Source organism: Semicossyphus pulcher, unplaced genomic scaffold (assembly GCF_022749685.1).
Source record: "Semicossyphus pulcher isolate SPU_LCO1_2020_fin unplaced genomic scaffold, fSemPul1.0.p SCAF_6, whole genome shotgun sequence".
NCBI lineage: Eukaryota > Metazoa > Chordata > Actinopteri > Labriformes > Labridae > Semicossyphus > Semicossyphus pulcher.
The window spans coordinates 25,580,022-25,592,987 of NW_027211737.1; the positions used below are offsets into that span (position 1 = coordinate 25,580,022).

Sequence of the window (12,966 nt, forward strand, 5' to 3'; positions counted from 1 at the left end):
TCAGGGGGAAATAAAATCGTAGGAGTCAGAGAAGAAGCTGAACGGCTGCTGGATTTTTGTGGGCAGAGTGGGCAGCAGTAGCAGGATGATGAGGCGCGAGTGTCTTAATTGCTCAATAGACAAATTATAAGACGTCTAAGGTTAACCACAGCGAGTCACCGCAGGGACATTCCTCATGTAAAAGCTGTCACTGAGGTAGTGAAAACCCTCTGATTCAGAGTGAAATCATTCACCCAAATGTGACCCGCACACACACGGCAGACCCATAATTGAATCATAAAGCTCTCAAATCACTGAGCGTGACAATTACTCATAACCCTGTGACTCTGGGCGAGCGGGTAATGACCATTTGTTACAGTAGCATTAGTAACGTGAGGAGATCAGCACACTTACGCAGCAGCTTCTGACTGCCCAACAGTTTGGCTTCCTCCGAGGAGGACTCTTCATCTTCATCGTCATCCTCACTCGAGGCCAGGGTATCAACTGAAGAAACAGGAAGTCATTGTGAGGCCAAATACCATCCCATTTAAACAGATCCAAATATTCAGCAATACATGACGTATCACTAACAAAAACATAAAACTGTTTCTTTGGCTCTACCCGTGACGTTGAAGAAGACGCTGTGGTTGCCGAAGGTGGTGCACGCGTACAGACCGGAGTCCGTCAGCTCCACAGTCTCGATCTCCAGCTGGCCGATGCGTATGCGCGTGTGTTCTCCGTCCACTACTGCCACATGGTCTTTGGTCCAGTTGACCGCATGGAGGGAGCCCTTGGGAGAGCAACTCAGATCCAGACGATCCCCGGGGTAGAGCGTGAACAGCTCTGCCTGCGTTTCCACTGAGACTACCGAGGAAAATAACAAGACATGGTTCAGTTATTTATGTAATTATAAACACTAGAAAGGCTCTGTGATCTCTGGTTTGAACTAACTATATATTGCATACAGCAAGTCATTCACAATAAGATAAACAACAAAGCTGTTCCTACTTCACTAAACTGCCGAAAGTCTCTGACAGAGAGCTCTCACACAAAACAAGGCTGTATCTGAAGTGTAGACACGACAAAAAGTGCTTCAATCACAAAACAGAACAGTCCTTCCTTGATTTCCTCCCTGCTGAGCGCCAGCCTCACCTCTCCCACAAATTAAATCACATCCCAAATTAGTCAAGGCCCCATCGTCAGGCAGCAAGGAGCTACTTTGGAGAGGAAGGTGAAATTCAATTAGAGGATTGAAGAAAGGGGAGGTGTCGCCGAGCCAGACACCTGAGCCCCCCTGTTCTAAATGACTACAGAGTCCGCGAGGGGGAGGGGGTAACCCGATTATGCTGACACGTTGTCCATCACAATGGTGTTGTTTGTCTAGTTACAAAGGTAGAGATTGTCACCGGCCAACTTACTCGACATTCTTGCTTTAGGATCACACATCCACGCCAAGAAGGCAAACAGGACACTGTTTCAATTAGCAACAACAGTTTGTGGACATAAGAGACGCAACCACAAGTAAGTGACAGCGATTTAGCCCCAGGGAACAACAGCTAAAACTTCAGGGCCAGTAGTGAAGCCTGCGGTTACGTACAGTTAACGTATTATGAGACCAAATCTTTTCCATGCTGGTCATTGTATTGTGTGCTACTTTTTGTAGGGATTTCAGATCGAGACAACATATCTGCAAATCACCATCAACCAACGTCTGGATATGACGACGCTAAAAGATGCTAAATGCTAAAGAAAGAAGCTAAAATAATTTTAAAAAATCAAACTTCTGTCTCTTCTGCTCGCCTGCATGCAACTAAAGCTAACTCAAACATGATTGGTCAATAACCCTTGGACTACAGATTCAGTGGTAGAGTCGGTCAATTCTCAATTGGAAGGTTGGGGGTTCGATCCCCAGCTCCCTCAGTCTACATGTCGAGAGTCCTTCGGCAAGATCCTGAACCCAAAATTGCTCACAAAGGCATAGCCTACGGTGTATGAATGGGCGTAGATCCTGATTGGAGATTGGCACGTAGCCCTCTGCCATCAGTGTGTGAACGAGTGTGTGAATGGGTGAATGTGACTACACTCAGATATTAAGTTTACAATGATTTAAGGCAAGCAGAGGCAAGCCGCAAATAACTAGAATACCTGTTGGATTACCAAAACAGATACAGATAAAATTTTGTTGCCTGACAAATGGATTGATCAACTAATTGTTTCAGCTCTGGTTGTAGTATTTCTGTTTCAGTAAATTCACCCCATAAAGTCACCACCTGCGGCAGCACTGTGATATAAAATCTGAATCCTCATCATTATAATTGTTAAAGATATTATTACTGTTTTAATACATTATGTATAATTGCTTTATTCTATTGTCTGAGAAGGTTCTTAGTCATCCAGATCATAGTAATTCTAAGCTTAATCCAAAAGGCAACCGGACAAGTTCTTGACGACGTTTCACCTGTCATCCGAAAGGCTTCTACAGACCTGCAGAGGCTTATATTTCTAGCTCCGTCCCCCCGTCAGTTAGAACTGAAGAAGCCTTTTGGATTAGAGTCAAAACGTCTTCAAGAGCTTCAACCAAGTCCAGTTGCCTTTTGGATTAAGCTTAGAAGCTTTATTGTATTATTTCTTCAATCTGTAAAGCACTTTGGGTCAACTATTGTGCTTTATAAATAACATGACTTCACTCCTTTCCTACAAAGTCCCTCCGGCATTATAACAACAAAACTTACACAACATAATCAAATGCCTAGCTGTAAGCGATCCCTCCACGATAAATTCTGAATCATGCTCTAAGCACACTGTGATTGTAAATGCACTTCCTCCCAACAGGAAGCAGATCTATACAGCATAACCTCAGGACAACATCAGCAGACCGGACTAATCCCTCCCTCCATCACAACAAAGGCCTCCTAACAATAAAGGGGAAGAGGGCGCACTGAGCATGTGCACAGGAGCGAGAGCCGGGCCAGGGCCTGCAGCGGCAGGTTCGAGTGCCAGTTGCTATGGTGACCCCACTTGGGCCTAGTAAAGGTATTTCCTGGATCACATGTGTCTGACAGGCCCTTAATCCCAGCAGGAAAAGGGGCCAGGGGGTAGGATCAACTTTCTCCTCAAAAACAGAACCAAAGGGGGGAAAGCAGAGGAGGCATGCAGAGATGGGCTGCAGAGATCCAGCCTGCGCATGGCCTTACACACAAGGTCTCTCTCTGCGCTGTGTGTGGGGGCCTGACAGTGTGTCCCTGCCCTCTAAATGCAGATGCCACTGATAAGACTGTGTCAACATCCCAGCTGTTAATCTGGCTGCAGACATCATAAAACGCCCATAAAAGCTGTTAAATGTGCTTGTTGCTTTATTGTCGGCCACAGTCGGGACCATTTGTGCTTCTGTGACAACCTACTTTAAACCACAGGCCGATAAAACTCCATTTAGTCAAATCAACTCAACTACTGTCTAAAAAAATAGACAAAACAACTATTTCCCAGATCGACCAAGTGTAGAAATGACGCGAACAAACAGCAACGCACTTGTATAACTCATAGTAATGTATTTTTAACTCTTCACACTGAGGTAAGAGCCAGGTTTTCTGCATCTGAGGACGTTTCATCTAAATTAATCCTCCTGCCGCTATGATTGGATTAAGATGGATTAAGGAGCATATTTTCAGAAAGCAACCCATCTGGAACGGTCTCTCGTGTGTTCTTCCAACCACTTGGAAAAATTGATTGACGTAGCTCAAAATCAGCCTAATTACATAAATCATGAAAGGAATTCAGTGCAGAAGAAGCACTGAGAGGTAAAATACAGGAGAGAAAGTTCACCAGTCTGTAAACTCAGGACCAACAAAGAGGAAGAGTTGGCGCCAGACTCAGAAACCTTCTCTGGCTACAAGATAGGAAGCAATATGCCGCGTGAATGACTTCTGGGATTTCCTGCTCTCGCTGCAGTGATGGTTGAATGCAGTGAAGTCCGGCTGGTTCAGGCTCTGCGGTGGCACACACACACACGCGGGGAGGGCAGGGGGGGGGGGATGTTTGTGGCTGGTTCCTCATACTGGTTTGACCACAGCAGAGTGAGGGGTGGGTGACGTGTAGGGGGGGATTGATAAGAGACAAAAGGCAGGACTGGCAGGAAGAATAGGACAATGCCTATTAGCAAGCCCAAAAAAATGCACCGAGTGAGTGTCCCCCCTGAAAGCACTCCAGTGGAGGAGCTTTTCATTCCTAAATGAGCCGCTGACAATCAGCATGGATTAACACTTGGGAGCTACAAGGATTACTGTGCAGAGCAGAGTTGTTCCAGTGTCATTCAAATGAGTTCAGCTACATTTAGCCTCACATTACGGCTCTAATGGACAAACAGGAAAACCAGGACCTCCTAAAAGAATTCATTAAACTAGTTCCATCACTACCCGAATTACTACATGTATTTTTCAACATAAATAATAAACCATTTTAATCTTTCAAAGCTGCAAATCCAACAATAAAGTGTATGTTGTTAAGAGTTGCAGACTAACTGGAAAAGCTTCCTTTCTGTAATAACACAATATTTTTTAAGGATGAAACATTTTAATGTAAATATTGTGCTGCAGAGATGCTCTGGCCTACACATCATACACAGACGAAAGTATCAAATATCTTCGCTAGGTGCAGATCCCTGCAAAAATCACACCATAATCACTAATTTTTCAATGAAAATTAGAATAATGATGTGAAAATTATAATTCCCTTTAATATCGCAAATTATATCGAAATCGCAATTTAACCAAAAATAATCGCAACTAGATATTTTTTCAAAATCGTTTTTATATTTACAAGTTCAGTTTGTAATCCTGTTCACTGCTCAAACTCCATTAACAACATTGTGGGGGAAATGCTCTCCCTATTTGCTTGCTTATTTCCACGTCTAACACATTCACCAAGAAATATGGAACAGACTAAAGGAAAACGATGATGTTTGCAATACAGGAGCAGATTGTTTGTGATATATCGCTCAAAATACAACGTGATGTTGCCCATTACCAAGTACGTAGAAGTATTCACATTGGTGGAGGATCAGTCTCTGATCCAAACGGCTACAGTCTGACGACGTTATAGCCTCTGGGGCAAACGGTGAACATGCCGGGGCATGTAGCCGGCGGTAAGGGAGAAACGGCTTACTTTTCCGCATGCTGCATTGTTTATAGAAAAATAAACAGTTTTTCTTGTGATTTGCTTTAATTAACGGGTCTTACCTTTGCCAAAATTCAAACATCTTGATGCAGATTAGTAAAAAGTAAAAATGAAGCTTTGTCAGGTCTGTCCTCAAGAGGAGAAGAAAACTACTTTTAAAATGCTCGTTTGGCACCGTGTCAGGGAATTTATCTCAAGTTGAATTTCAGATCTAGAGCAGATAGTTAGCTGTTAGCATGCAGATGTCTGTTTATACAGATTAATAAGGAGCGAAATCATCGTAAAATAGCCGCTGATGGGAGCCGGGATATCATTACAGCGCATTACGTTCCGCCTGCATTTGCTCTCCACACTGACTGTTTTCCCTGCATACGCTGCAGCCTGCTGATACGTGATTGGTCAATATCACCCGGACTACAAGCATACAACAAACAGAAACTAGAACGCTCTGGAAATCCACATCCTTGCCTACAGATTCTACATTTCTATGTAGAATCTGTAAATAGAGATTACATGACGATTAGTTTTTGTTTTTTTTAAAACAGCTAAAAGTTATTGTTCCTCATTCTTCAGTTGGATATTAGTCAAGTGATGCAAAAATAGCCTTATTCTTTGCATGAAAGTACATGCAGGGTATATGGCTTTAACCATTTGTTGTGCACCTATGTTGTAACTTTGGATGTTCTTTCCTGCTAACACAATGTTTATACTCAACAATAAAGTCGGTCTCATTTTTTCCCTCTCTCAGAGCGTCAGCAGAGCCGGGCTCCTCTGGGCCTCCGTCGCTGTTTGCAAAGGGTTTTTCTCAGGACTGAGGCAGCTCCACTGACGGGTCAGAGGCTCGTCTTTGACTGACAGCAGAGCATCGAGCCAGACAAATCCTCTGGGATCACCATTTAAATAACTTTCTGACATTTTCCTGTCACACCCCAAAAACACAGTGAAGTATGGAGACAAAAAGTAAAGTTTCTCTGCATGAAGACATTCAATTAAATTAATTTGTTAGGCGAATATTCTTTTCTTATGTGAACAACACATAACAAAAAACACTCCTTAAGACAAACAAAGAAGCTTGCATAAAACATGACCACTTCCACATGAGCATTTTGTTTCCCTAACTGAGACAAAAGGAATGCAACCAAATGCTTCTGCTCTGGTTGTTTGTCGACAGCTGAAGCCGTCCGTCACCCAGCAGGGATGCGGGGGGAAAGTGAAGCATTCCCAAGCAGAAGTCGGTGGGGGAGCGGAGGGAAAAGGCACAGAGGCGCATAGATAGTACCTGGCCATTTGGTGATTAAGAACAGGGTGGAGTGTAACTGCATCAGACTTCCCCCACCCCGGGGGGAAATTTATGGCTCACCTTAGAAGACAAACATTCCCTTCAGAAACTCAATCCTGGAGGATAAGGGAGGGCTTATAGGAGCATCTTCTTTCCTTTTTTCAAGAAACGGGCTAATTTATAGTTTCCCTGGCAGTTAACTCCCCTCTCAGTGACAACAAATACCTTTTCATTACAAAGGAGGAGAGGAGCAGGGACTGCGAGGTAGTTAGCTGCCCCTGGGCTACAGATGGGAGTCATTTACTCCTCCCTGTTCCACTGTCGGCTTAAACACAGCCGCACAAGTTTATTTTAGGGCTTACAGCCCAAGAGAGACCCTCTTGCTTAATTACTCTAATTATAATGCTGAGCTTTATCATATTCTTTTGCTGCTTTCCACTTCCGACTGTAGAGTGTAAACATCCAAACCCATCTACCCACAAGTCCAGGCAGCTATTACGCTGCTGGACTGCATCCAAGAGACACATTTTTAAGGATTCGATTTCAGTGCCTCTTTCCCCTTTTCAGAACTTTACTTGTGTAAGAGCCGGACCGGGACAAATTCCTTATAGAAAACCTTAAAGTTGTACACCCCAGCTGAAGAACTGGTTCAAATTAATAGAGCTTTGACTGTGAATTTGTTCAGTTAGCCAGGAAAAACTGAAAAAGGTGTTACCGAAGCTTGTGCTACATCTGACACAGTAAAGTTCACTCACACAGCATCAGACTGAAATGGGGGTGGTGGAGGAAACACTGACGCTACAAAGCACAGACTCCACCAAAGCCTGGACTGCGTTAGGGTATATTCCTCCACAAAGAACAAAGCTTTGATTATCAAGACAGGAGTCAAGATAAGTCAGACTTAATAGGTTTATAGCTTCAAACAGTTAAATGATATCTAATAACACTGCAGCCAGAATAAGAAGAAAAGCAGTTTACAAAAGAATCATAAGTAGCTTGATGTTATTAAGCCGTCTTACCTTCATCAGTGTTGGTAGGCCGGCACTGCGTCCTGAGAACTTGGGCAAATAAAGCCAGAAACAGAAGTAAACTTGGCCTCATCAGCATCCTGCTGAGGAAGCTACAACTGGTGGGTTTTCTGCGACTGGAACTCCATTCAGACCGGTGGGGCATCAGCAGCGGGGCATTCACAGAGCTCAACTAAAAGCACACAAAAACAAGACAACAAATGATTGCATGAGCTTTAACTGTTCTGTGTGGAGTTAGAAACAACATAAGAGAAAACTAATTCAGGATACAAGATTTTTAGATGGAACTTCAAATATGTTAGAGGAAATTGAACTCTAATATACAAGTACGAAACACGGCCAATTAAATCCACAACGGCTTCAGAGCTGCAACCGAAAGAGTTAACTCTCTTTAATGATGTACATTTTTTATAAATGGCATCTGTACTTTGGTAAACAAGGAAATTCCTCACACTTGAAAAAAGGAAGAAGAGAATATTCTGTCCACGAGGTTCAAGGTGGGAACTTCAGCTTTCAGGCCGTCTTGTACAAAAGCACTGATAAAGAAACTGCAGAGCACCGGGAACGCTCTGATAGCTCAAGCAAACAAACACTGAGACGCTCCGCTCTCTCCTGAGGAATTTAATGTTTTGTTTTGGATACTTCAAAGCAACTATTGAGGCCTGACCTCATAAACAGTGTCGTGACTCTCAAAAAAAAATGCTGTACAGAGTTTACATCCACTGTAGGGATCTAAAGGATGAACTGTACCCTCCAAAAACTGGGCACAGTGCTGTACCAGTGGCTGACCCTCACACGCACATCTGCTCGCATCATCACCTCTGCAGCATCTGGCTGCAGAGATTAACACTTGGCCCGAGCCCCCATAACCCCCCTTGAGGAATTTGTTTAAGACCAAAAAACTACAGCCTGTTATGTGACACCCTTGTAGAGGGAGACCGCCGGGCCATCATTTCCACGCTGAGAGATCTATCACCTAACAGTTGGTTTTGGAGCCCAAAATGACCCCCCTGCAGCCATTTGCTCCCACGAGTTGTCAAGGAGGGTCAAACCAAGGCTGCTTTTTACTTAAGTCAGGTCAATGACAAATCTAGAAAGGAACGGAGTCAAATGAATCCAAAAATACCCAAGTATTCTGTAAAACAACAACAGTGTCACATCTGGGTCAGAGAAACCCCAGCATGGTTTAAGTTGTGTTTGGATGCAGCTGCGGTTTCCTTTAAGAGGTAACCGCTTGTGTGAATGTCCGTCACTGAAACACTCATTGTGTTCGCCTCAAAACCAATTCGATTTCACTTTCCAAGAATGGTCCAGTGTTCCAGCAGCTGAGCGGGGCCAGGGGGGTCCGAGGGGGATAAAGAAGCTTGGTCATCGGCGCTCTGTAAGCAGTGAGTCAGTGTTTTGGGAGCGCTCCAAGAAAGTGCTTCTGCTGCCACACAGAAGGAACCGCAGAGAGCGGACGACCACGTTCCCTCGACCCTCGTCACAGCTCAGTAATTGAAAGAGGCGGAAGTAGCTTTTTTTCAAAGTGTGACACAAGACTTTGTCATCTTCTCCCGTGGGAGCAACAGTCAAACATACAGCATGTGTTACTATACTCACACACAGCGCACACTCATCCTGAACTCATGAGTAGTTCTGAGGAGAGGATGACCAATACCGAGCAGGCCGATATTGGTGATCTCAGATACTACCTTTAGCAAAAGAAATCACTATGAATGCATGAGGTGCATTTTTATTGTTTAAATTAGCTAGACAGATAAATCACACAGGCCAATGTTAGAGTACTGCTGATACAGTGCATTGTATTGGTAGCTCTATCAGTCGATAAGTAAGAGATTGCAGCCTACAGGTCAGGCACACACTATGTTCAATAATTATTTTAGCTATCAACATGAGTTACAATGAAAGAAGTTGAACAAAAGCTTGATTAAAATGTAACAAAATCTTATGTTCACTTCTTACACAGAGGAATTGTAATTTTCTTTTAGCACTTTAATGGGGATTTAATTCTGTGTGTTATTAAACACACAAGGCACGATATCCGTCGATTTTCATACCACAGTTTACAGTTGAAACCCCATTTATCTTATTACTTTATTAGCAAGTCTACTATGTAAAATAATTAAATACAATGAGATTAAGTCATCAACATTTACTGTTTACTGTAGTTTAGTTTGTTCAATATAAAACATACAGCTTCAGGCATGATATTTGGCAGAGAGGCCTCATATTTGTTCAGTGAGTTCTGAAAACTATAAATGCACAGGCAAGGCCAGGGGATATACTTCTATGAAAAATATCATTACACTTACATTGTTCATTATAGTAATGAAATAATGGCAGCAGTGAACTTGGGCTATGTGTCTTGCTCACATGCACATACAGTTTGTTAAAACACAAGAGCCACTTATCTGCTGGTTCTGGTGGATAAAATGATCTGTGTTTGCTTTAAACACTTTTCTTGTGACTGGCTGTAAGGAAAGTCTTAACCCCTTTGCAACGGTAGACTAATGCTTAAATGTCAGGACAAACACCCATCCCTACATATTCTTGTGTTACGCTGCTTTTCTATTGTGAAACCCCCTTAGGTCAATTTCGTTGGTGAGATATGAAAAAAACATAAATGCTTAGAAAATAAAAGAAACCCTGAGTTTGAAATGATTTAGACACTCTGCTTTAATGAGAGTCGTATAAAAACACAGGTTTGTTAAAATGTCACTTGTTTAGTAGCTTCTTAAGAGAGGGTAACACGCACTGAAAATCTGGCAAATAAAAGGGGTTAAACTAAACAGATTAGGACACACAACACACATTTAGCTTCTCTCATTATACAAAGACAAAGGTTACAGGCCTAACCCATAACATGGCCTGCACCATAATTACTGTTCACTGCCATCCATGCATAAAATTCCTCAGCTCCCAAATCCTGCAGCCCCCCTCCCCTTTAAACTCTGCACTCCGAGCCAGCAACAGGCCGGTCTGCACACGGCTGCAGTTCAGCGGACACAAGAGCATCAGACCATTCCCCTAAGGCTACTGTTTTCACAAAAACAGACACTTCTGCTTTTTTTCCCCTCTGCAGCCTGACAATCTGAACCTGTGGTTCACCACCAGCGTGATACGGAGGGAGCTCAGGTGTCAAGAGATTACACTCCAATGTAAAGATAATTAATCGCGAGCCGTCTGACACTTCCCCATTTGGTTGACACTTTAATCTCAAGTGATGTTTCAGTGCATTCACATACAGCATTAATGTGAAAGGTTTTCCCAAAGGGGGTTGATTAAAGAAGCAAAATCCAGCCCTAAAGATGTTACTTGCATGCTCAGAAAATGTGTGTGAATTAAATCAGCATAAAAAACACTCAAAGAAATCGAATAAAATCCTAAATCTCTTGAAAACAAGTTAAACATCAGTTTGAAGGATGTGTAACTTTTCTTTCTCGTAAAATTAACCTAACCCAAAGCTTGCAAGGAAACATTTAATACCACACCACATTTCCTGAAATATTTATAACATAAATACAACTATTTTTCTGCGCCACATGAGCAGCTAAGTAAATTAATAGGCAGGACTATTCCTCTCTTCCCATTATATGTTACAGGAAAACTTTTTTCCCCTCCCGGTGAACTCCCTGTGGAAACACTGCTTTCCTAAACCATCCATCTTCTCCCTCTTCCTTTATATCATAACATTTAGAGCTTTACATAACATCAGGCTGGCCTCTCCAGACCCAGACTTCATGACAGATGAAGTTATAATGGCCGTCCTCCGAGGATTTCAACATGTGGTTTAACCCAAATACATTTCTCAATATGTAATTCAGGCCACGATTTGAAGAAGAGAAAAGGAAATGTTATGGAGTAAACTTTACTTTTTTTGTTTGATAGTTTTGAATGCGCCTTTTTGAAACATAAATGCTGCTGGGCTGAAGACACAAATAAGGATGGATACGGTGACAAAAAAGATTTTTGCACACACAATTGAGAGCACTTACTAATTAGAAACATGTATCACAGGACAACAACAACGTTCAGAAAAGTGACACAGATCTCAAAACGTCATTGTTTTTCAGAAATAAGCTACTATGTGTAGTTTAAAACATTTGCTACAAAGGATTCAGCCGTGATGTGGCAATATTTTCTTCAAAGTAAATTATCTAATCTGATAACCGGCGCCTGCTGTGACTTCAGGCAGGAACCCAAAGCAGTTTTTAACAGGACTGCAGGCAACATTTTGGCCTTGTCCTTAAAGGTTGCTGTTTGTACCCTTTCATTTACAAGCATGGAGGACACTGAGGTGTTACTACGCAGGAAACAAACTCCGGGGAGAGCAAAATAACAACATTAAAACAGTTTTTCTTTTTTTTTCTCTTTTTCAGGCTAACCCCTGTAGCACGCAAACACACAGTTAAGTGAAGCTAAATCAAAGCGTGGAGGAGTAGTAAGACACACACTCACCTTACTGCCGGGGGGCTGAGAAACAGCCAGTGTTAGTCAGATAAGAAGACTCCCGAGCTGAGATTTGATGTGGAGAAAAACTGTATATCCAGATGTAACCGTTTGGACCGTGAACGTAGCTCACTCACTCCAAGCTATCGACGTTTCGGTAACAAGTTTGCGCATATTGTAGCCAAACTTGTGCGACAGAGGAAAAGAATGCGCGTGCCCCACTCCGAAACACCCAAATAATCAACGGAGCAGAAAAAAACTTACTACACAAGCATTAACTTTGCTTTTTTAAACGTTAACGTTGGGTTTTGCTTCCCTCTTCAACAAGTTTCTTTTATCTTACCTAGCTAACCTGAACAGATCCGGAGAAACACCGCGAGTGCAGCCTATGCGGTGGTTTTTTGTAGTCCCTTTATCCCAAACGTTTCGCTCGCGATGAAATCAAGTCCCCCGCACCTCCGAAAACTGGATCTTAAAGTTGTTCAACTCTCTCTGATAAAATATCCGTAAGCAAAATGTCGTTCACTGTTATATGCTTAGAGAAAGGTGGTTGTAAAATGAATCCTAGAAAGTATTTGGACCATTCCTGGCGGAGAAATGCTGTTAAACAACGAGAGTCCGGGCCGCTCCAAACCTCCCCCTTAAATCTGAGAGTATGCGCATCCTCCGGACCGTTGTAAGGACCGAGTCAGTGACATAAACAACTTCCGGTCTCTGATTACAAAATAAAAGCCGACATAAACAACGCCCAGCAAACTGTAGTTGCTGGATAACTTCCCTGACTGACGAATAAATACAAGTAAATACCTGCTTTCACCCAGCTGACAATTATTTCGAAGATTTAGTTTAAAATACCTTTATTAAATCACGGCTTCTCTCGTATTTCCGTGATATTGCTTTTTCTTTTTTCAGGGATTCCCTGATTTAATAAAGGCATTTTAAATTAAATCCTTGGCTTGGTGCGAGTGTGCCTGATGAAAGCCCAGTGGCTTCACTCACTTGACTATTATTTCTACTTTGTAAGACAAGCCCCGGGTTATCTTTAGTTCCTATTCT

At 42.6% G+C, this 12,966-nt stretch overlaps 1 protein-coding gene across 1 annotated transcript in view; it reads right to left on the reverse strand.

The window, feature by feature from the left end:
• fgfr1a (fibroblast growth factor receptor 1a) overlaps positions 1-12,537 on the reverse strand; it is a 29,643-nt gene extending 17,106 nt beyond the window's left edge. The window contains exons 1-4 of the mRNA XM_069683707.1: positions 11,920-12,537; positions 7,450-7,630; positions 601-843; positions 394-483 (exon numbers count right to left, since the gene is read on the reverse strand). Coding sequence (XP_069539808.1) covers positions 394-483; positions 601-843; positions 7,450-7,603 — 487 coding nt within the window. The 5' untranslated portion in view covers positions 7,604-7,630; positions 11,920-12,537. The remainder of the gene's footprint in view (positions 1-393; positions 484-600; positions 844-7,449; positions 7,631-11,919) is intronic.
• Positions 12,538-12,966: the final 429 nt, after the last annotated feature.